This window comes from Choristoneura fumiferana, chromosome Z (assembly GCF_025370935.1).
Source record: "Choristoneura fumiferana chromosome Z, NRCan_CFum_1, whole genome shotgun sequence".
NCBI classification, from domain to species: Eukaryota; Metazoa; Arthropoda; class Insecta; order Lepidoptera; family Tortricidae; genus Choristoneura; species Choristoneura fumiferana.
Genome location: NC_133472.1, coordinates 14,908,100 through 14,931,664, shown reverse-complemented (window position 1 = coordinate 14,931,664; position 23,565 = coordinate 14,908,100). Strand labels below are relative to the sequence as shown.

The window sequence follows — 23,565 nt, the reverse complement described above, 5'->3', positions numbered from 1 at the left end:
AAAAATAAAAGGTACATAGTGAGTAAACAATGCTTCCACTGTTGTTATATCATCTCATCGCAATCGAAGTGAAAAGCAGAGTGTAAAACTCGAGCATTAAGCCCATTTCCCCCTCAACGTCTCTATCCACCCTCGCCGTACCGGCTCAGGTGGCTATATGAACGGCTCGGGTAAAATGGCTCGTTTTATGCTCCTGTTGTACAATCAACTATTTTTGCTGGACCACCTTGATACTGCTGTACAAAGTAAAACTATTTCGTATACCGGGTGGGCCCTGTAACAGAAGCAAAAAATTAAAATACATGTTCTGCTTGCTAATACTCCAATGGATCTACCTAGGTACCTTAGTTCTGCAACTTTCAAAATTTAAGTAATTTCATAAGTGATGGGCCGAATGTGGTTTAAACCGAATACGAAATTCGGCCGAACATTCGGTAAAAATAAAAATTCAGCCGAATTTCGGCCGAACTTCGGTTCGATAACATACTCTAGATCATTTTAAAAACAAGTAAATATATAAGAAAAAGATTGTTAAATTTGATTGTTGAAAACACTTCAATAATTAAAAACACTTGTGACTTTGTGAACCAAAAACTTACGAATATACTTATGTACGAATTGCAATCAAAATGTTTATTAAAAAATAGGTAACTAAGTTTATGTTATTTTTGTTTCATATTTTACTGATGCGACAGACATAATGGTTTCTATTAATTTTTGTCAAAATAGCACACGTGGGTTCTTTTTTTTGTAGAGCCGAATTTTTGTCATTAATACCGAATTTCAGCCGAATGCCGAAGTTCGGCTCCAGCTACCGAAATCCGGTTAAACCGAAGGTGAAATTAATTTCGGCCCATCCCTAAATTTTATCATTATACTATTTCAAACAAAGTAAATGGTATTTTCAATGTACGGCATCCAATAAATGATATCGCCTGTTACGTAACAAAATGACGGATTTCGCAATACATTGCTCTTCCAATTAAAATTTAAACTATGATAAAAATCATAATACAAGTTATTTTCAAAAGTTGTAGAACTAAATCAGCTCATGGTGAAGAGTGGAAGCTGTGGTTTAATTTTTAGCTCCTGTTACAGGGCCCACCCAGTAACAGTTACACCTGTAACAATCCTTGATCACAGCAAAAAACATATATTACTGTTCACTATTATTTGGAGATACATATTTTGACATACATTATTCTATTTTAGCCGATAAGAATTTCAAAGCACCGTGTGAGCCTTCGATGTATGATGATGAAAATAAATAAAAACCTTTGAAAAAAGGTACTTTAGTGCTGCTTATGTCGTACGTATTATGATATTGTGGCAGATAGCTCTAGTTAGGAAGGCGAAGTTAAGGTTCATTGGCAATAATCACCTCGCCACGCTTTAGAAGACGGCTAGTTACACGTAGCACGTCATAGGCTCGTGAAGGTTTATCCAATTAAACAGACCAGTGAACGGAAATTACTAGCACCGTTAATATCTAGAACAGAAATCAGTCGGTTACGTTGTAGGTATTACACAGTTGCGATGGCGATGTGCTCGGCCAGTCCAATCAATCAGGATTATTCCTAACATTCACGCAACAGGTATGAATTGATTAATAATGGTAATGAGCATGCCAGTGAACCATTAACGTGGTGAATTAAGTAGGGCAGACATTGTTAGGCTTGATTACACCTTAATCTTATTTATTATAATTAGTATTTTATTACCTACCTACTTAATTATTTCCTCGTAGTTACAATATATAATACTTTTCTCGGCTACTTTCTTATTTTCTAACTTGTAATAAATAATCGTATAATTATTGTTTGCTAGTTTTACCCACGGTTCCGGTCTAGCAAAATGTAAATTCCGGAACTCCTTAAAATATGAAAAAAAAAAAATGTATGTATATATTGTGGATTACATTAGCGTTCCATAATAAAACCCAAATATCACGTCTCTTGTTTTTTTTTTATATTTATTTTGTTTTTATTCTTCCGTGTCTCTAATCCCAGCGGCTGTAAATTAAAGCGCTAAGGTTACCTGCATGCAGAAAAGTTTAAGTAGTTAGGTTTTTGAACATGAAACTACCGTGAGACTCACTCACCCGGATAACTCACGTCTTAAATCGAGTTTAGCTCGACATGTTAGGTAGTTAGGTTTTCTTCATTTTCTGCGCAACTATCTAAGTAAATCGTTAAAGTCTTCATTATCGTATCGTATCGTATCATGATAGTATACTGAGCCTTTTTGTAACACACTCCCATATAATTGTACAATTAAATGCAGTTATCAAATAAAGGCTCGAACAATTTGGGTTGCAATTATTAAACTACTAATTATCATTGGCCGAAAATGACATGGCATTTCATGTTATAAGTTATCGCGGTACCGAGTTATTACCGATTGTTTATGGACTATTTTTAACCCCCGACGAAAAAGAGGGGTGTTATAAGTTTGACCGCTATGTGTGTGTGTGTCTGTATGTCTGTGTGTCTGTGTGCTGTGTGTCTGTCTGTGGCACCGTAGCTCTTAAACGGGTGGACCGATTTGAATGCGGTTTTTTTTATTTGAAAGCTGGTTTTCTAGCGATGGATCTTAGACATGATTTATCAAAATCGGTTCAGCCGTTTCAAGATCATCAGATCTTTTGTTCGCTGCGGTAGGAATCTTAGACGCATAATGGATATTTACTTTACTTTCAAACATATTTGGGACCTAAAATTTGAAACACCCATGTATGCTATATAGCTATGCAAGATTATGGAATTCTCGGCCTGATGCTGCAACCAGGATATCCAGAACACTAGTAGGTACACTCTTAATAAAACTATAGCAGATATATCGTGTTTGGGTTCGTTTTGATCAGTATTTGATTCTACAAACAATGCAATGGTGGCAACAGGATGAGCTGATGCTGCAGCCAGGATATCCAGCACAATAGTACACTCTATAAAAAATAATAGCACATATGTCGTGTTTGGATTCGTTTTGATCAGTAATTGATTCTACATACAATGCAGTGGTGGCAACACGACGAGCTGATGCTACAGCCAGGATAATCAGCACACCAGTATACTCTTGAAAAAATAATAGCAGATATGTCGTGTTTAATTCCTTTTCATCAGTATTTGATTCTACATACAATGCAATGGTGGCAACACGATGAGCTGATGCTGCAGCCAGAATATCCAGCACACTAGTACACTATAAAAAATAATAGCACATATGTCGTGTTTTGAATAGTTTTGATCAGTAATTGATTCTACATACAATGCAGTGGTGGCAACACGACGAGCTGATGCTACAGTTAGGATATCCAGCACACCAGTATACTCTTGAAAAAATAATAGCAGATATGTCGTGTTTGGATTTGTTTTGATCAGTAATTGATTCTACATACAATGTAGTGGTGGCAACACGACGAGCTGATGCTGCAGCCAGGATATTCAGCACACCAGTATACGCTTGAAAAAATAATAGCAGATATGTCGTGTTTAATTCCTTTTGATCAGTATTTGATTCTACATACAATGCAATGGTGGCAACACGATGAGCTGATGATGCAGCCAGGATATCCAGCACACTAGTACACTCTATAAAAAATAATAGCACATATGTCGTGTTTGGAATCGTTTTGGTCAGTAATTGATTCTAAATACAATGCAGTGATGGCAACACGACGAGCTGATGCTACAGCCAGGATATCCAGCACACCAGTATACTCTTGAAAAAATAATAGCAGATATGTCGTGTTTGATTCCTTTTGATCAGTATTTGATTCTACATACAATGCGATGGTGGCAACAAGATGAGCTGATGCTGCAGCCAGGATAACCAACACACTAGTACAGTTTAAAAAAATATATATCAAAGTTTAAAAAACATGAAATAAAAACTTAAATTAAAAATTTAAAAAACCCCCGACTTAAAAAACGCCAGCAAAAATAAAAATAAAAACGCCCGAAAAAAACGCTGCTTGAAAGGACAATTAAAAAGTAATAAATAATTATGCGCTACCTAGCTGTTGCCCGCGACCTAAGTTAATTTAGTATAAAGTATCTAGTAATATTTTTTTATCTAAGCGTTGTCGGTGTCGGGGGACCGCTAAGGTTAATACTTTAAAAAATACAACATATTTAGTTTCATGTTAACCTTAGCGGTCCCCCGACACCGACGACGCTTAGATAAAAAAATATTACTAGATACTTTATACTAAATTAACTTAGGCTAATTTTGCGGGAAATCAGCATAGTCCCCGCGGGATAGAGATAAACGAATTCTTCGCAGATGAAGTCGCGGGCAACAGCTAGGTAGCGCATAATTATTTATTACTTTTTAATTGTCCTTTCAAGCAGCGTTTTTTTCGGGCGTTTTTATTTTTATTTTTGCTGGCGTTTTTTAATGCATAATAAGTACGTAGTACAAAATTACCTACATTTGAGGGCCAGATTTTTTGCCGCTCTGTATATTATGTTGCTAAAATAAATCAGACCAGCACCTCTCAAGGGTCGTGGGTTCGGACCTCTGAGTTTTTTGGAATTGATGATACTATGAGCTATTCGGTGTCATGAAGCCGTGGTGGCCGAGTGGTTTGACCTATGGCCTCTCAAGCAGAGGATCGTGGGTTCAAACCCCGGCTCGCACCTCTGAGTTTTTCGAAATTCATGTGCGGAATTATATTTGAAATTTACCACGAGCTTTACGGTGAAGGAAAACATCGTGAGGAAATCTGCACAAGCCTGCGAAGTAATTCAATGGTGTGTGTGAAGTTCCCAATCCGCACTGGGCCCGCCTGAGAACTACTGCCCAACCCCTCTCATTCTGAGGGGAGGCCTGTGCCCTGCAGTGGGACGTAATTAAATTGCCGAAATATGCAACTTAAAAGTGCAAATTTCCATTAAAATCGAGCGTCCCCCCCCCTCTAAAATCTAAACCGGTGGGTGGAAAAATTTGAAAATATCAGGATGGTAGTAAGTATATCAAACTTTTAAAGAAAACTATAACGGCTAAGTTTTCTTGAGAATTATTAGTAGTTTTACTCTTAAATAGCAGCCTAAGGTATAAAATATACCTAAACTTGGAAGATTCAAAATGACATGGGCGTGTAGGTACCTACAAGAAAAATCGGGTCGGTATTTCCCCATGTCCAGTCATTGGATTGTTATTGTTTGTTTTGTGATACGAGTAATAGTAGATTGTTTCACCAAGCAGTAAGTTATTTATTATCGCTCCGAGTGCCGATTTGGAGCCCGCGCGTTAGCGAGGGCTTTAAGAAGCACGAGGTCAATATAAATTACTTAATGCGAGGTGCATAATCTGTTTTCTTTCAACTATTACAGGAATAGTAGACAAAAAAAAAAACTCATGCTAAACAATGAATAGGAAAGAAATGTCACTAGAAATCGATGATTCCATTTTTGTAAGTTTACATTCGCACTCTCAAAAAATGACCACGGAAAATTCGCAAGGTTCCCGCCAATTTTTTTTTTTTAATTTCTTACTTTTTTTTGCAGTTAGTATAGGTAATAGCAGATATTTTTACCCGTGATCTGTCAAATCACCAAACACACATTTTTTTTTTTAAATATACGGCTACTTTACTATTATTTCCTCGCAGTGATTGTGAGAAGCACAATGTTTAGTCTCGGCCATAACGTCGTAACCAACAAAAAGTTGGAAACCCCCGACTTTGTTACTTCAAAGTTCAATAACTCAAAAACGGCTAAACCCATTTTGATGAAACATGCCTAAGGACCATCGCTAGAAAGCATGCTTTCAAATAAACAAAAACGCATTCAAATCGGTCCACCCGTTTAAGAGCTACGGTGCCACAGACAGACAGACAGACAGACGCACATAGCGGTCAAACTTATAACACCCCTCTATTTGCGCCGGGGGTTAAAAAGTGCAATAGATGAACTCGTGTTATCGAAGGCCTCCCCTAAATTGTTCATCTATTGCTTACTTTCGAGCCTCTACAATAATATACTATTGCTAGAAAGTTAACAAAGTCTGAATTTTAGTTTATTAATTAAATTAATGTCATTCATGGTAAAGTTACGGAAATATGTTAGTTTAACCTCTCATCAAAAAAGGCTGGCTGCCGGTAACACCGGTAACACTGTATGTATAGGCCGGAGCATAGGTAGGCACTAAATAAATGCTAAAATATTTTTATACATTTTTGATATGAAGCGAAAAATAGCCTTTTAATGTAAAATGTTAACATCATTTACATGAAAAAGCTTGTAGTTGGTAGAGAATTGTGTAATAAAAGCTTTTGCTTTTAGCCTTACTTACTTACCTCTACTAATGTTGTTCCGAAGTAAGGAATATACTAAATATTAAATACTATACGAGTAGGCAGCTTTTGCTCGCTACTTCGTTTACCGAGAATTCGGTTATCGCAATCCTGCAAGAACTACTTATGCAGTTCTCCGGGATTAAAACTATCCTATGTCCTTCTCCTTGTTCTTCTTGTATGGAGGAGACCTATGTCCAACAGTGGACGTCCTACGGCTGATATGATGATGATGTACTTCTCAGGGTCTCAAACAATTTCTATTTCCAGTTTTATCTAAATCGGTCCAAGTAATTTGACCGTGAAAAGGTAACAGGCAGGCAGACAGAGTTACTTTCGCATTAATTATCTTGTGTCGTAGATCCTATTAATGTTATTTTGTTATCTTCACTGGCTGTCTATTTTCAAAAGTCCATTGTTTGGATGATGATTAAATTCTAAAACACCTATGTGAAAGATAACATTTTCTCATCGCAAAGTTATTCCGAGGATATATTCTGCCTTAACGCATTCGCTGTTGTCGGGATGTTCTCTAAATTTGTTTTGTGCAAAAGAGCTATAAAATTGCTTCAACATACGTGCTTGTCTTCAAATGCGATAGGGATCTAAACCTCGTTGTAAGAGCGAAGTGTGCTTGTGAAACGCAACACGTTTTAGCGGGACGTGTCTCTGATATTGCGTCTTGAATCAGCATAATGGCGCCACGGATAGCCGACGTGTGTCTACGTGCCTCTGTCGAGTCCAATGTCTCAATATGCGCCCCTTATTGGGCACTCTTTGCCTCCCGCCTGCGCCGTGATAACGGGCCGAAGCATGACTCAGGCGCTGGTATGGTTTTAACCTTTGCTGCCTTTGCGATCATGGTTCTATTTTAGTAAGACTTACAGGGAATTCGCCATAGTAATAATCTTCTTCACTTCAATAATAACATACTACTTAGAGAACTATCAAAATAATTAATTAATGTAGAGCCTTTGTGAGTGGTAACTGGTTTTAACAACATAAATTTCTGAACGCACGTATAAATATTTGACAACCAATAATATATATATCAATCCTTTTTCATTACTGACATTATTCTATTCTACATCTTCAAAATCTTAAATTATTATTTTGTTATTTAAAAAAATACGCTATTATTTGTATATTGTGGACACCTTTTGGATATTATATTGTCGATTCAAATTTAAATATGTTCTTTAATTTGAGGGGACAGTTTACCGTATCGACGGAATGAAATGAACATTAAAAGCTTTACAGCCACGAATCCCACGAACATTCCGTATGGAAAAATATTTTTTCGTAAATATTCCAATGTTTATAAGTGTACCTATATGTGTTCGATCAAACCTGACTTTGTATGTATTAAAGATCATTGATATCTACGAGTATTAACTTAAATGATTAAGATTATAGTCAGTCAAATATACCACCCCGACAACCTAACTCATTAATAAAATTGTAGGTAATTAATTAATTAAACAGTGAAGTAATTGCGTGAGACTTCACCTGAGTTCACCTATATAACTAAATATTGGCTGGTTATATATTTTTGATACTACCTCAAACTATAACCAGACGAAGATTTAAGTGCTGTAAACAGATATCAAAACAAATTGTTAATTTAAAATATTTTCGAGCAGCAATGCAATGCGTACAATAATTTGATACGAGAGAGAAACGTTCTGTGACAGCTGTCACGTCAACAAGTGCTACGTTTTTTACTAAAACATAATAAAATGTGATTATGAGGGCCTTCACTAAGTACCCTTAAAGTTCGAGGTAGTATCAAAAATACACACTGTATATGTAAATGTAACTTCCTATAGTTCCATGTACACTTCAGGCCAGGTAGGTACATACGCGATTCCATTTATAAAACGATTTTTCGCTAAGGAAGTCCGGTTTTCCACAAAGATAGACTTTCATTATGTGACACACATATGAAAGTCTATCTTTCTTCTTGTTACTCGTAAAATCGAAAAATATAGCTTTAGGAATAGCTGTGGGTATGCACATAATTTTAGTATAACTACAATAGTTATGTGCAACAGGAGAGCAAAAGTCGTTTTTTGGTGCGAGTGTTGATTTTAAATCCCGAGCAAGCGAAGGATTCCTTATCTATATTCATTACTTATCTATATTTAAAGTTATTGATATGTTTTGTTTTTTGTTTGTTTTTGTGTGTGTTGTTGTATAGAAGACAAAAAATACCAATAACTTTAAATATAGATCAGTAATGAATTTGTGGCTTTTGCGACTTTGAGAGTGTTAAGACTGTATAACTCTAGGTATCTAAAAACAAAAGAAATGTAATTTAGAGATTAATATCGAAAATATCAAAATACCGGTATTATACTATTTCAATATCGGTTGTGCCAATATCGGAATTTTGATTCGATATTCCGGTTTTTCGGTATTATCGAATACCGGTATTCATGCTCTAGATTCACTCGGTCATACTCAGGTAAGGAATGTGAAAGTAAATCATTTTCTAAGTTCTATCCTGAAATGATGCTCGTAAAGTATTTTTAATTGGTTAGATAAATAGCAAATTGGTTTTGCTGTTCCTTCTTAAATGGAAATACGTCTTATAGTTGCGAAAACTTTTTTTATTATTTGGTTGTAGCAGAATAAGCGCCGGAAGCGGTCGCGTCGCGGCCGGCCGGACCCGCGCGTATCGCTAATTGAATCAGGGAACTTCCACAACTTTAACCAAATCTGATTACTTTACTACGCGACTGTTCTTGGGCGTTGTTTTTTTTTTAATTTTCTTTACAATTTAGTTAAAAAGACGCACAGATGGGCGTTTATTTAATATGTTAACAACAAATAACTTGGATTCTTCTGTAAATTATACAAATACATACTTACAATTAGTATTCATAGCTCAGATAATTCACACTATATAAGACGCGTTAAGCGGAATGCACGTTTGAGTTGAAATGCCTAATGAGTGGGTTTGGGAGCGGGTATGATCGCGCAGTGATTATAGTTTCAGTTTAGATGACAGGGGAGACGTATATAAATCCAAGGCAAACAGAACTCCAATCAATTAATCACTCAATAGATTGATCGGCTTGCAATTAACAGTATTCCTAATAATTGATTGGCTATTAATGCCATATTTTACTCCACTTACAGTCAGTGGTTTGTGTAAGATAAACGTGGGAGTGACATTTGTTGGTCCCCGGTCGTCAGGATCTCTGTGGTGAGTTGGATTGGCTGAATTATTGAGTTGATCCCTTGTTTATATTAGGTAGTTACAATGACTCTTTAGGTCTTTATAAATATGGAATTGATTGTCATAAGTAAAATTTAAAGTTTATTTTAGTTTTCATCCGTCTTCTTTTCTATGCACTAGGTATACCATTATATTTGATTCAAATTATTTTTTTTTTACGATTGTTGTATAATAGTTCTTAAAGTCGATAGTGCCGTGAGTAAGCCGACCCACAAGGCTTTGCCGAGCAGACTAATAATAGTAGTACACTACTGCCGAGGCCGGGAAATAAGCAATTCGTGGAGTAGAGTATTCGTAGTCAATAAATACGAATCCACGAATTGCCATTTCCGCTCAGGCATATAGGTACAGTGTGGAAAAATAAGTCGGGCCCTGGAGGGAAATTACCTTAAATCCTTAAATTGCCTCATTTTACTTAAAGGAGACATTCCTTTATTTTTAAACAAAACTGCATTCAAAGATTTTCTAAAACTCGCTTGCCTCGCCCGGGACTCAAACCAACTAAAATTAAAATAAAAACAAACACTCGCTGTTTTATTATACTAATCGATAGGATTATTATTCAGGATAAAAATTCTCTAACAAACATTTGGTCTTACTCTCGTCTGTCGTATAAGATATCAATGAAGAATACCTATTTAGTAGGTACACAAGTTCTTTAATGAAAGCAACAAGTTCTTTAAAGCCAACTTAAGAATTTAAGGTCCACACTGTATAGTGCTTTTCTCCAATAATGCGAGGAAATAAAGTAAAAATTTTAAAATATTAAATTATATGCTTGGCCATGGTTTTAAAATTTTTGTCCTTATACTTTCCCGCGATACTTGTTTTTTTTAAGTACACTCATTAGAAATAATAATGTAACTAAACGAATAGTAGATTGTACAACAAGAGCATAAAACGAGCTATTTTATCCGAGTCGTTCAAATAGCCACCCGAGCCGGTACGTTAGACTCTAACAACATGGGATTGGTGAAATGGTCTCCCAGGGCGCATACACGCATATCTTTTGAGCAACTAGATTCATTGTCGTAACCTTTTCAATAAAACAATTACCTTAATTAAATTAAGAATACCAATATAAGGTACGGTACCGAGAAATTAGTTACAACAGGGCGAAGCACGACAAACGGTCAAGATTCTGTAGGGCTACTACGAATCGTACCTCCTGCCAACAAGAATTCTTTGGTTCGTAGTAGCCCTGCAGCCCTGTTATTGTGGCGGTCTTCGTTCAACATTACGTCATACGGCAAAAACGATTACAATCACTAAAAGTGTATGAACAAAAAACAAAAAAAGTGTTCATGTAACATAAATCCCTCCCTCCCTTTCCTCTAATTTCCGCTATTTATTATAGCTACTGCAGTTTTGGGGTAAAACATCGTCTTATTCAAATGAAGTCCGCATTATGCCCAATGCATGTGGCCATGGTTATTAATGTTCGTTTGTTACCAAAAAATTTACTTAAGGTTTTTGGAACTTTAAAATGCAATATTTTTATATAATCTTTAATTATCTAACTCGAAATAATGTAACTAAACGAATAGTAGATTGTACAACAAGAGCATAAAACGAGCTATTTTATCCGAGTCGTTCAAATAGCCACCCGAGCCGGTACGTTAGACTCTAACAACTGGTAGTATGAGCTCTGGTTGAGTTCGAAACGCGTCAGTGTAGTGTGGTGGTGGTGATAGATGGGTTTGTGTGATTTGTGTGTGTTCTTACAGTGTGAAGGTGGAGGAACTGCATGAACACGCATATTTTGCATAAGCTTAGCTATCGTAAGGTCGCGGGTGAGCAAGGAAATGCTTTTAGTTCATTGATATGGACCTCCGCAAAGTAACGCCTGATTCAATAAATTATTTAAAACAATAAATACCATTTAAATCTTAAATTGTCTTTAGTTTTTCCAAACGACACGTGAAGTATACCTACAATTATGCAAATTGAAGTGGCAATGGGCGGCCACATAACCGTTGGGGGAGAAAGGTTCTCGAGTGGCGACCCAGTAGGTACCAGTCCAGAGGGCGACGTATTAGCAGGCCTAACACTAGGTGGAGTGAAGAGACGACATCGTGAGAGTACGGTCAACCGGTAGATTCTGTAGGGCTACTACGAATCGTACCGTCCTGCCGACGCTTATATTATTTAATACAAGAGTGAGAGGGACGGTGCAATACGAACTTTGATTTTCGAATTTCGTAGTAGCCCTGCAGCCCTGTTTATTGTGGCGTTCTCAGAGGGAGGTCTTCGTTCAACATTGGACGTCATACGGCTGATGATGATGACCAAAAGTTCGAGTTTATACAATCACTAAAAGTGTATGAACAAACAAACAAAAAAAGCTCGGTGACATGTATGAGAATGAAACCAACATTTACGCAACAAGATTAAATCCCTCCCTCCCTTTCCATCTAAGAAATAAGTTCCTGCTATTTACTTATAGCTATTTAGTTACGGCACTTCCGGGATTCTGTTGCTACAGCAGTTTGTGGGGTGATATAAAACACTCAAGTTCAGTCTGCCCTAAGGGCGTTAGTGCACTGCATTGGACCCAACAATCTGAATACCTACATAGATACGATAGAGGCAAAATAATTTAGTCCGAGTTTGGATGCCACTTTTTAGGATTAAGTATGCACCGTAAAAAAACGTTATAATTTATTCTATAAAAAGCATGTGATAAAAGGTATATTATTATTACAAGTAGGTAGGTACAATCTACTCGTAGTTGCGCAGTAAGTCTTCAGAATATTTTACCAGGAATACATTACATACCGTCAATACGTTAATTACAGTACAAGTTTCTTGATATTTACAAATGTGAACCATAAAAAAAGTTTTTGTAGTATATAGTACTTATATATTTATTGGTTGCGTGTGACCGAAAAGTATAACAGTCCTATTCACTTTTTGTAATTAATAAATTAATTTATTTTAACTAAATTCAATTTACCAGCATTATTACAAGTTAACAATAGTATATTATGAATATGTGACGACGATTTTGATATGAGGTCTTTAAAATAGGCACTGCCGTGGAAAGTAGTCACATATATTTGCTGTTCTTCCAAAGTATAGAATTATCTCAGGTTAAGTCTTCTTTATTCTTATAATTATATGAAGTAATTTCAATACTACAACACAACTAAATAGTTAAGTTAATATGTCGCTCTCCAATATAGATTATTCATTTGCATCGTTCCTGCTCAAAGTTGCTCACCAGTGAGCAGCATTCTAATTCTGTAATTTCCTATTTCTCTTTTGATTTAAATGGAAACAGGCAGTGAATTGCGTTGTGCTTCGCTTAATATTTCCGGCAGCGTAGATTCTACGAGTACATTTAGTTTTCTTTGTGACTTAAAACTTGTAATAGCATATCTGAATTATGAACCCAAATATATGTACCATAAGAGTCACTATACGAGCGAGTGTATTGAAAAAGTACACACATAAAAAAACCGGCCAAGAGCGTATTGGACACGCCCAAAATAGGGTTCCCTTAGGCTGCTATTTACTCTTAAACAAAGTACTAATAATTCTCAATTAAAATTTGCACTTTAAAGTTGAATATTGCGCAAACAAATCACTGAATCGATAGATCTTAGCAATTCCCTAATGATTTTCAAAGACCTATCCAACGATACCCCACACTACAAGGTTGGATGAGAAAAAAAAACACACCCACTTTATGTCTATGGGAGGTAACCTAAAAAAAATTTTTTTTTATTGTACCATTTTGTCGGCATAGTTTACATAATACATATATTCGGGCAAAATTACAGCTTTCTAGCATTGATAGTCCCTGAGCAAAGCCGCGGACAGACAGGCATACAGACATGGCAAAACTATAAGGGTTTGGTTTTTGCCATTTTGGCTACGGAACCTTAAAAATGAGTAATATGGAAGTATAAAATATAAAGTCGCTTAACTTAAGCTTCTTGGTGAGAGAGAGCCATCATAAACCAGTTCGTACCTGGGCGATTTCTTAGATGGCGAAACGATTATTGTTCTACTCGTATTTTGTGTGGTTTTCTCTTACTGCAGTGAAAATGCATGATTAAGATTTAGGCAGCGTCTGTATCGTCTGTATCTTAACTACTGTGCCACTCATATGAACCGATATCAAAACAAATTGTTAATTTAAAATCAACTACCAGAACGTAATTAAATTTTGAAATATTTTCACGCAGCAATGTAATGCGTACAATAATTTGATACGAGAGAGAAATGTTATGATGTGGTGACTCCCCTGATATGTTAGTTTCTTAGATAGCTAAGCTATTATGATATTGCTTGGTTTTCATTTCGTTTGTCACGCAGAGATCACGCATATATTAGTGTATTCGAAAAATCAAACTGGTTGACGAACTTAAACATATATCCATGTAGTAAAACGCGTAGTAATTAAATTACAGTAATGATGTTATTGCGCAATCCTCTTTCATGCATGCTCATGCTCAGCATCACGGCCAAGTAATTAGTGAGGACGAGTTCCCATACACGTGATACATCAATGTTTATTTTACCACCTGGAAGCGTTTCCGTTGGAGTAGTTTCAGGATATCTGTTAAGGAGTAAACACAGCTGTTATACAGTGTGTATTTTAGATAGTTAGTGATGCTGATATAGCATTTCAAGGGAGTTTGAAGCCCCAAGTTAATTACGTAATTGGCTATAGCAATTGAATTGGAAGAAGTTGGAATAGTTGGTGTCCGATAAAATATAATATCCTTACTAAAATTAAATATGAGAAAGTGAGTATGTTTATTTGTTTGTCACACTTCCACGCTCAAAGTACCTATTCAACTGATCGTGATGAAATTTGGTATCGAGATAGTTTGAGGCCATAATGAGAATATAGGATAGTTGTTATCCCAGATAATTGTAAAGTTTCCACGGGCACGCGATAAATTTAAACAACCACATTAGGGGAGCGCTACAATTAACAGCAATACTTACTTCCACGTCTAGGCTGTAATCTAAAATAAATAGTTACCTTTACATTTATGTAAATATCCCTGGTTACAAAATAAGAGCACGTTTGTACGTGTTTTAGCGGCCACTAAATTTTAATGATGTCCTGCGTCGCAGTGCGGCACGGCTCAGCCGCGAGTTACGACGCAAGCTTCATCTGCACCGCTTGCGGCGGCGGCACGCTGATTGTTTGCTTCTAGCTTGCTGTGCTGATGTTTCTTGCTCAGAGATTTACTACCCAAGCGAGCATCAATTAACTACGAGCACGATGTACTAATTTGTTACATTCCCCTATACAGTCAACTGCAAATTAATATCTGCAACAGCGCAGCGATCAAAAATATGTAACACGTCCTACCGGCCCTGGAAATAGAGTCGTATCAGATATTTATGCACGCTATGTTGTGTCAGATGCTTTGGTGCTTGTGATTGTACATGCATTATTCTATTAGTCAGGAATATGATGAGATGTTAGTGTGATGCTTTTGTGTGTGTGTGTGTGTGTGTGTGTGTGTGTGTGTGTGTGTGTGTGTGTGTGTGTGTGTGTGTGTGTGTGTGCGTGCGTGCGTGCGTGCGCGTGTGTGTGTGTGGGTGTGTGTGTGGGTGTGCGTGCGCGCGTGTGTGTGTAATTATTTTGTAAGTGAATTCTAATAGCAACATCTCTAACTTAGATTTTTGACACGTTTTATACGTAGGTCTTTGTGTTAAATGCATCCAACCGATTAGCTACTCATTGATAACAATTGCTCACTTAATTATCTATGAAAAGCATGTGTGTATATATGTAAAACAGTTTCTTGTAAATAAAAACACATTAACTTAACAGATAATAAGATGTGCAAAGGCAAACTTATTCCTTAAGGGGATCTCTTCCAGTTAACCTTTGAACGATAAAACTGAGTAATAAAACTGTGAAGACAAGTTCAAAGTATCGACGATTAACAGTCAAGGAATCTATGCCGCCTCTTTCGTTCCTTTTCGAGGGGTGTAATCCATTATCAGCTTCATTGTTGCCATTCGAAAGTTCGTAAGATGAACTGGAAGAAAAGAATAGGCACGTTGTTTGATACAGTAAAATGTTTACGCCAATTTAGGCTTCTGCATGCGTAGGGTGACAGAACGAACGATGTGCTCGTATTTTTGGTTTCCTCTTTAAGAAATTGTAATTAGAGCACATAAATGTCACTTTAATTTAATAGCTTAATGATTCACGGGTAAGAAGACTGCATGTCTGCCTACTTGTGATCATGATGCATGCAACTGCATCAAATTATCATGAGCTCATAATACTTAGGTAACCCGGTATAATTTTGGAGGTAGACTTTGACATTTTTGTAAGTACTTGTGACTTTTACTTTGATTTATGTCTATTAATAGATTATTACGTATAATTAACTTTATTTGGTTATATTAAGTGTGTGTGTATTTGAGTTAAAATATAATTATACAACGTTAAAATTGCATATCAGCAAAATTTACAAACTTGCCGCCCTTGCTTCTGACTACGTAAACAAGTCAAATGATTACATTTAAATTCGAGCCTTTCTCATTCTAATAGAGGATGCATGTACCTAGACCCTGCAGTAGGTCCTATGCAGGCCGAGATAATAAATCAGAGTATTTATATTACTAAATTATTATATTTAGTAATATATTTATTATGTCATTATTTATGAATATTTGTAAGACTAAAAATATATGTGACTAAAATAAACAATGGAAGCAATTTAGTTTTCAGCCGGTGTTGACGCTGGCATCAGTTCATATTTGTATTTGTTTTGTAACGACCGCAATTGATAAATGTTACTCAGCTTATACCGGGTGTGGCCTGTAATACGAGCAAACAATTCAAACATAGATCGTACTCGTCAAACTGAACAACATTAATTCAGCGACTTTTGAAAATAATGTATTCTTTAGATTTCCCTATTCCATACAAATTAAATACTGATACCATGTACGCCATCATTGAACACAACTGACGTCGCCTAGAGCTGTCACGGTACAAACATCAAGCATTTTGCTATACATTGTTTCTTAGAATAAATTAATGTAATAAAAAAGTCGCGGAAGTAATGTTGTTTAGTTTGAGGAGTATGATCTATGTTTTAATATTTTGCTCGTACTATTACAGGCCACCCCCCGGTACCATACGAACATGAATAGCAGTGCACCTACTTATAATTCAATATTTGGCGTTATATACTTACAAAATTAAATCTTAGTACCTAAACGAACTGAAACAATTACTTTGCCCACCCGCCCAAAAAAACAGCAAAAGCAGATGCAAAAAAGCAGCTGAAGTTGACGACCAGATGGCCTAGTGGTTAGAGAACCAGACACCGAAGCTTGAGGTCTCGGGTTCGATTCCCGTGTCGGGGCAGATATTTGTATGAAAAATACAAATATTTGTTCTCGGGTCTTGGGTGTTTACTATGTATTTAAGTATGTATCTATCTATATAATTATATTTATCCGTTGCTTAGTACCCATAACACAAGCTTTGCTAAGCTTACTTTGGGACTAGGTCAATTGGTGTGAATTGTAGCGTGATATTTATTTATTTAAGTAAGGTCGCGGGTGAGCAAACTAATTGTTTCACTTTATTGATTATACACCTTTGCAAAGTAACGCCTGATTCAATAAATTATTTAAATCATATTTAATATACATTTAAACAAACTTACTTAGCTTGCTACATACGAGAAACGTCTATATAAAACCTATGATTAATCAGGAACCTGTGGTTTGTACAGTCTATATAAAGACAACCACCACTATTTCACGACAAGAATTTTTAATCAGATTACACTTTTAGCACTTAGTAGTTACTCTACTCGTACCAGATTATCCATACACAAGGTAGCAAAAATCCCTGATGCTAATCTACCTTTTACCTGACTACTCGAAGGAGGGTTATGTTGTTGTTAGGAGGGGTATGTCTATTTTACTGGCATGCTCTGTAGCCTAAACGGTCCGACAGATTTCAACATATGAGATTTTATTAGAATAGATTCGCCATCATAACTAACATTGTAACAGTGTCATGGGCTATATACATAAAACAATATGACATGCGCAAGAATATGGAGGGGGATTATTATTTTCATTTAATAATAAGGGTGTCAAATGAAAGCTAATAATTAACACATTAATTAATCAATTTTATCCTAGTTGATTCATTTTCATTGGTTAGTTTAGGGAATATACGTTTTATACTCTATTTATTTTAATATTTGAAACTTATTGGTAAAAACACGTTTTTAAATGAAACGAAACTATTTAAATTTGTGTTAACTTAATAAAAACATAATAAATACCTTATAATTTATTGAATCTGGCGTTACTTTGCGGAGGTCCATATCAATGAACTAAAAGAATTTCCTTGCTCACCCGCAACCTTACGATAGCTAATCTTATGCAAAATATGCGTGTTCATGCAGTTCCTCCACCTCCACACTGTAAGAACACTCACAAATCACACAAACCCATCTATCACCACCACCACACTACACTGACGCGTTTCGAACTCAACCAGAGCTCATCTTCAGAGTGACACAACCGTACACCATGCTACCAGTTGTTAGACTCACACCATTGTAAAGGTATCATATTCATAATAAATACCGCTAGTAAATGTACAATGTGTTACTAAATATGTACATTTCTTTGTTTGTTTATTATGCTTTCACGCTTACTCATCCTATTGGTTCCACAAATTGGTAAAAACGATTTTTTGCAGACAAAGCCGTACGTAACAGCTAGTATAACTTTAATTGCTAATCATTGTCCTCGCGAGAGGTAAGTTACGATGATCCCTTAGAATTAGAGATTAACAATGTGGTCTGAATAAAAGCAAAACTTTATTTATTTATATATAAGTAAGTAATTCCTTTTTCACCTCACTAGCTCGAAAAAGCTTTAATATTATCCTTCGAAATCTGCGTGGAAAAACCCTTTTTATCCTCTAGTCTGGAAAGGGTTTTTGAAATTCGAACGTTATCGTGAACGGGGTGCACCTTGAAAATACATAATCGACCGCCTTTCACAAAAACGCGAAATTTTCATGGGATGAGAATTCTACGATTTAGAAAAAGCCATAGGCATAAGCTAGCTAGCATAACCTGAAACTGATTTATAAGTGTTCAATTTATTTTCTTCCATCTAATCGAACTACCTACTATTTTTCTCGCTGTTGTGAGGTGCACAGTTGTGTTTTGCTCGGCTGTAAAGTTGTTTAGCATCTCGTGCCTTTGATGCCGTCGACTACGCATTGGAGTCTTCCACGAGCTACGAGTACGAGTTAGGATTCCTATCCTAGAATCCTAAGTTTGCTCGGATTTCAATAGAAGCACTCGTGCCAAACAGTGACGTTCCAGCTTTGCATAACAAATAACATTTTTTTTTATTTACCTTACCTACTTCATTCAACAAACAGGTATTTGATTACCACTTCATTCAAACTCGCTGAGCAAATACGAGCGTGAGAAATTATGAGTAGGTACACCCACTCAATTCGGGTTGTCTTATTAATTAATCAGCTTATTATGTGTACATTAATTATAGTATGACAACGTGATTCAGTGTGTGATTGAAACATACTTCTAAAGGCTCGGTTTGTTAAGCTCCTGGATCAAAACGCGACGCCAAGTAAGTAATTGACTGTGTGCGATTATTACACCTTCTACCCCATTTTATGCATTGTATGAGTAAATGAAACAGGGTGTTCGCTTGTGATTTGCGGTCAAATAATACTTATGCCATAATGTGAAAATTAACAATGCTCAACACAAAATTTCGTCTTGATAAATTTGCCTGTTTAAGCGTGAAGAAGTAAAACGAGAAATACAGACAGAGTTAGATACTTCCGCATTTATGTATAATATTAGTATCGATTTATAGTAATTTTATTTATATAGTTACGTTTTCTTTAACCTTGTGGTCCTTGGCTAATAATAATGAAATCAAACAGGTCCCAGGTCAAAAAAAGTTTGGTACCTACTGCTCTAGATATTCAGTGAATTTCAGTGCCATCGTCAATCCAAAACTTAATCTTTCGGTGCTTTTATTTTACTACCACCATAATATTAAGTTATGTCATTGAGACTTTTGGCACAGAATAAGTAATAGTACAAGTGCTTTTGGGCGAAAGCTTTTATGATGGATAAAATTGTGTGTTTTAAAGTGATTTAGAACTTGATCGTTTTCTTTGTCGTAATAAGTACCTTATTATCTTTTAATATACGATTGTGTATGAAATAAATAAATAAATAGAATGTCTTCGATCAACGATTAGTACTAGATTCAACCTGAAAGCTCTGAAAACGGCCCGAAAAATAAGAGCACAAAATAAATTTGTGTTCTTATTTCTGACAGTAAGCGCCAACCACAGCCAACGTGAGGACGTGATAAAATTCCTCAATGTGCGTTTAAAAATTGCGAAAGCAGCCACCGTAACACTAAGGTTTTGGAAGGAATATCCTTCTTTAGGTAAGTTTACATTTAAAAATCAATAATTTATTGTTTGGCCAACATTTGGCCAACCATTTCGCCAATGGTTGATTCTGGAGCAAATTCATGGAGTAGTTCTAATTTTAAAATAATATATATACAAATTAAAACATAATTAAAAAAAAACATTCCTCAAACCCTTGCATTACGGGATAAAAGTGTATAATATGGTTTCAGAATAAAAAATGAACAACAGAAAAAATACTCGTACTTATAGGTAAATATCATAAGCAACCTACAAAAAGAAATGAACTCCCAGAAAAACATTTCATGTTAAATGTTGCCAAGACGAGACCATGTGGCTCGCACTGTCAAAAAGTTAACAGATCTCTTGTAGAGCCAAGTTTCTAACCCTACGTGCCCAGCTCTAAATCTATAAGCCCTATTTTAGTAGCGAGTAGTTCGTAGCGCGTAGCAGCGTTTTCCCGCTATTAATCTCGTAAGCTTGCAAACCGTGGACTAAACTGGCGAGTCGGCCGCACGAACCTTTTGCAATTCGTCATATGGGCTTGAACTTAAAATTGATAGTAAGCCGTGGTGGCCTAGTAGCCGTGGTGGCCTAGTGGTTTGACTAATCGCCTCTGAAGCAGGGACCGTGGGTTCACACCCCGGCTCGCACCTCTGAGTTTTAACACGAGCGAAATTTATCACGAGCTTTACGGTGAAGGAAAACATCGTGAGGAAACCTGCACAAACCTGGGAAGCAATTCAATGGTGTGTGTGAAGTTCCCCATCACACTTGGCCCGCGTGGGAACTACGGCCCAAGCCCTCAATTTCTGATAGGAGGCCTGTGCCCAGCAGTGGGACGTACATATATAGGCTGGGATGGGGATGAGTAATTGTACCGCATGCACACCATTTCGTTTTAAGATCTTATCTTGTTACCATATTCTGGCAAATAAAGAAATTTTGAATTTGAATTTAAATTCAATAATTACAACTTAGTGTTAAGTAAAAAAAAAAATCATTAGTGGATACGATTGACAAGTTTTCCAGCTTTTTAAGGAAAGATCTATCTCATCACGCGGGAAATTACCAATTCACCCGTATATATGTACTTGTATGTTCGTTATGATCGTCTACTTAGTAGACTTAGTAGACTCTAAATACTATCTAAAGTTACGAAATAATAATGTAATGTAATGCAGGTTAAACAAATAACTACATACAAATATTGAGTGTTTGTTTATTTGTTTGTAACAGAGATGATGACATGCCGGCTGGGCTCGCGGCGGCTGGGCGGCTCGCGGGGCTCGCTGCAGGCCGGCGCGTGCTCGGCCGCCAGCGAGCTGGACCTGTCTTCGCGTTCGCGGCGCTCGCACAAAGCTAGGTAACACCACACTCACTATACATACTGGCCCGTGGGTTGGGCTCGCGGGGCTCGCTGCAGGCCGCCGCGTGCTCGGCCGCCAGCGAGCTGGACCTGTCTTCGCGTTCGCGGCGCTCGCACAAAGCTAGGTAACACCACACTCACTATACATACTGGCCCGTGGGTTGGGCTCGCCGAGCTCGCTGCAGGCCGCCGCGTGCTCGGCCGCCAGCGAGCTGGACCTGTCTTCGCGTTCGCGGCGCTCGCACAAAGCTAGGTAACACCACACTCACTATACATACTGGCCCGTGGGTTGGGCTCGCCGAGCTCGCTGCAGGCCGCGCGTGCTCGGCCGCCAGCGAGCTGGACCTGTCTTCGCGCTCGCGGCGCTCGCACAAAGCTAGGTAACACCACACTCACTATACATACCTACTGGCCCGTGGGTTGGGCTCGCGGAGCTCGCTGCAGGCCGGCGCGTGCTCGGCCGCCAGCGAGCTGGACCTGTCTTCGCGTTCGCGGCGCTCGCACAAAGCTAGGTAACACCACACTCACTATACATACCTACTGGCCCGTGGGTTGGGCTCGCGGAGCTCGCTGCAGGCCGCCGCGTGCTCGGCCGCCAGCGAGCTGGACCTGTCTTCGCGTTCGCGGCGCTCGCACAAAGCTAGGTAACACCACACTCACTATACATACTGGCCCGTGGGTTGGGCTCGCCGAGCTCGCTGCAGGCCGCCGCGTGCTCGGCCGCCAGCGAGCTGGACCTGTCTTCGCGTTCGCGGCGCTCGCACAAAGCTAGGTAACACCACACTCACTATACATACTGGCCCGTGGGTTGGGCTCGCGGAGCTCGCTGCAGGCCGCCGCGTGCTCGGCCGCCAGCGAGCTGGACCTGTCTTCGCGTTCGCGGCGCTCGCACAAAGCTAGGTAACACCACACTCACTATACATACTGGCCCGTGGGTTGGGCTCGCCGAGCTCGCTGCAGGCCGCCGCGTGCTCGGCCGCCAGCGAGCTGGACCTGTCTTCGCGTTCGCGGCGCTCGCACAAAGCTAGGTAACACCACACTCACTATACATACTGGCCCGTGGGTTGGGCTCGCCGAGCTCGCTGCAGGCCGCCGCGTGCTCGGCCGTCAGCGAGCTGGACCTGTTTTCGCGTTCGCGGCGCTCGCACAAAGCTAGGTAACACCACACTCACTATACATACTGGCCCGTGGGTTGGGCTCGCCGAGCTCGCTGCAGGCCGCCGCGTGCTCGGCCGCCAGCGAGCTGGACCTGTCTTCGCGTTCGCGGCGCTCGCACAAAGCTAGGTAACACCACACTCACTATACATACTGGCCCGTGGGTTGGGCTCGCGGAGCTCGCTGCAGGCCGCCGCGTGCTCGGCCTAAATTATAAGGGCCTTATCAATCATACTTTCCAGTTACGGGCGTGTTTTCTATACACTCGTTGCTTGCTCGCCTTCATACAAAATACGCTCACTGCTCGTAAGTGTGATAAGAGCCTTAGTTGATACTGACACATTGGTTGAGCTTGAGGTTTACACAACTGTATCTGAAAAGTTACCAGAATTCTCTATTCACAGTTCGATGTGCAGAGTAGGTACCATCAGCCAGCCAAATAAGTGGTCTATCTATTTTTAAACAAGTTCCTATCAAATGAATATGTCGCTAAAGTCGAAGTTTCAAGTTGACAGACATGTCTATTGGCATTATTATCAACTTTAGGGTGGTAGACCACATATTTGGCTTATGACCTGATCCCCCTGTCATTTTTAGTATTTACATGTTTTTTGCAATTTTACTTGTGGTTAATAGTATTGACTAAGTATTCATTATAATACCTACTCCGTGAAGTTTAAAACAGGTCTTTGTAATTTTACCTCGCGTCGCATAGTTCAAAAAACAAATGTCACAAATTATGTAAAAAACATCTTTTTGCATAAGAAGGTAGCTTGAGTTTAGAATATACTACATCGTAGTACTACTTTATTTTTACTATTCTTACTATTACGTGAGTGTGAGTGTTTAAGGGGATCCCATGCCCCAATGACCTTCGATCTGATTTCCGCAGTTTTCGAATGTTTTTTGTAGCTTATTATATTAACAACAAGTCTTCAAGCAATATAGTATCCCATATTTACTTCCAAGTTCATTGTCTTCGAGATATTTGGCATCAAAGTTGATCAATTTTGGGCCAAAAAACTGGTTTTCTGGCCATAACTTTT

General features: G+C 38.1%; 1 protein-coding gene across 1 annotated transcript in view; it reads left to right on the top strand.

Annotated features, from left to right (window-relative positions):
* LOC141428731 (cyclic nucleotide-gated channel alpha-3) overlaps positions 1–23,565 on the top strand; it is an 84,259-nt gene that overhangs the window by 1,418 nt on the left and 59,276 nt on the right. The window contains exon 2 of the mRNA XM_074088747.1: positions 21,235–21,361. Coding sequence (XP_073944848.1) covers positions 21,237–21,361 — 125 coding nt within the window. The 5' untranslated portion in view covers positions 21,235–21,236. The remainder of the gene's footprint in view (positions 1–21,234; positions 21,362–23,565) is intronic.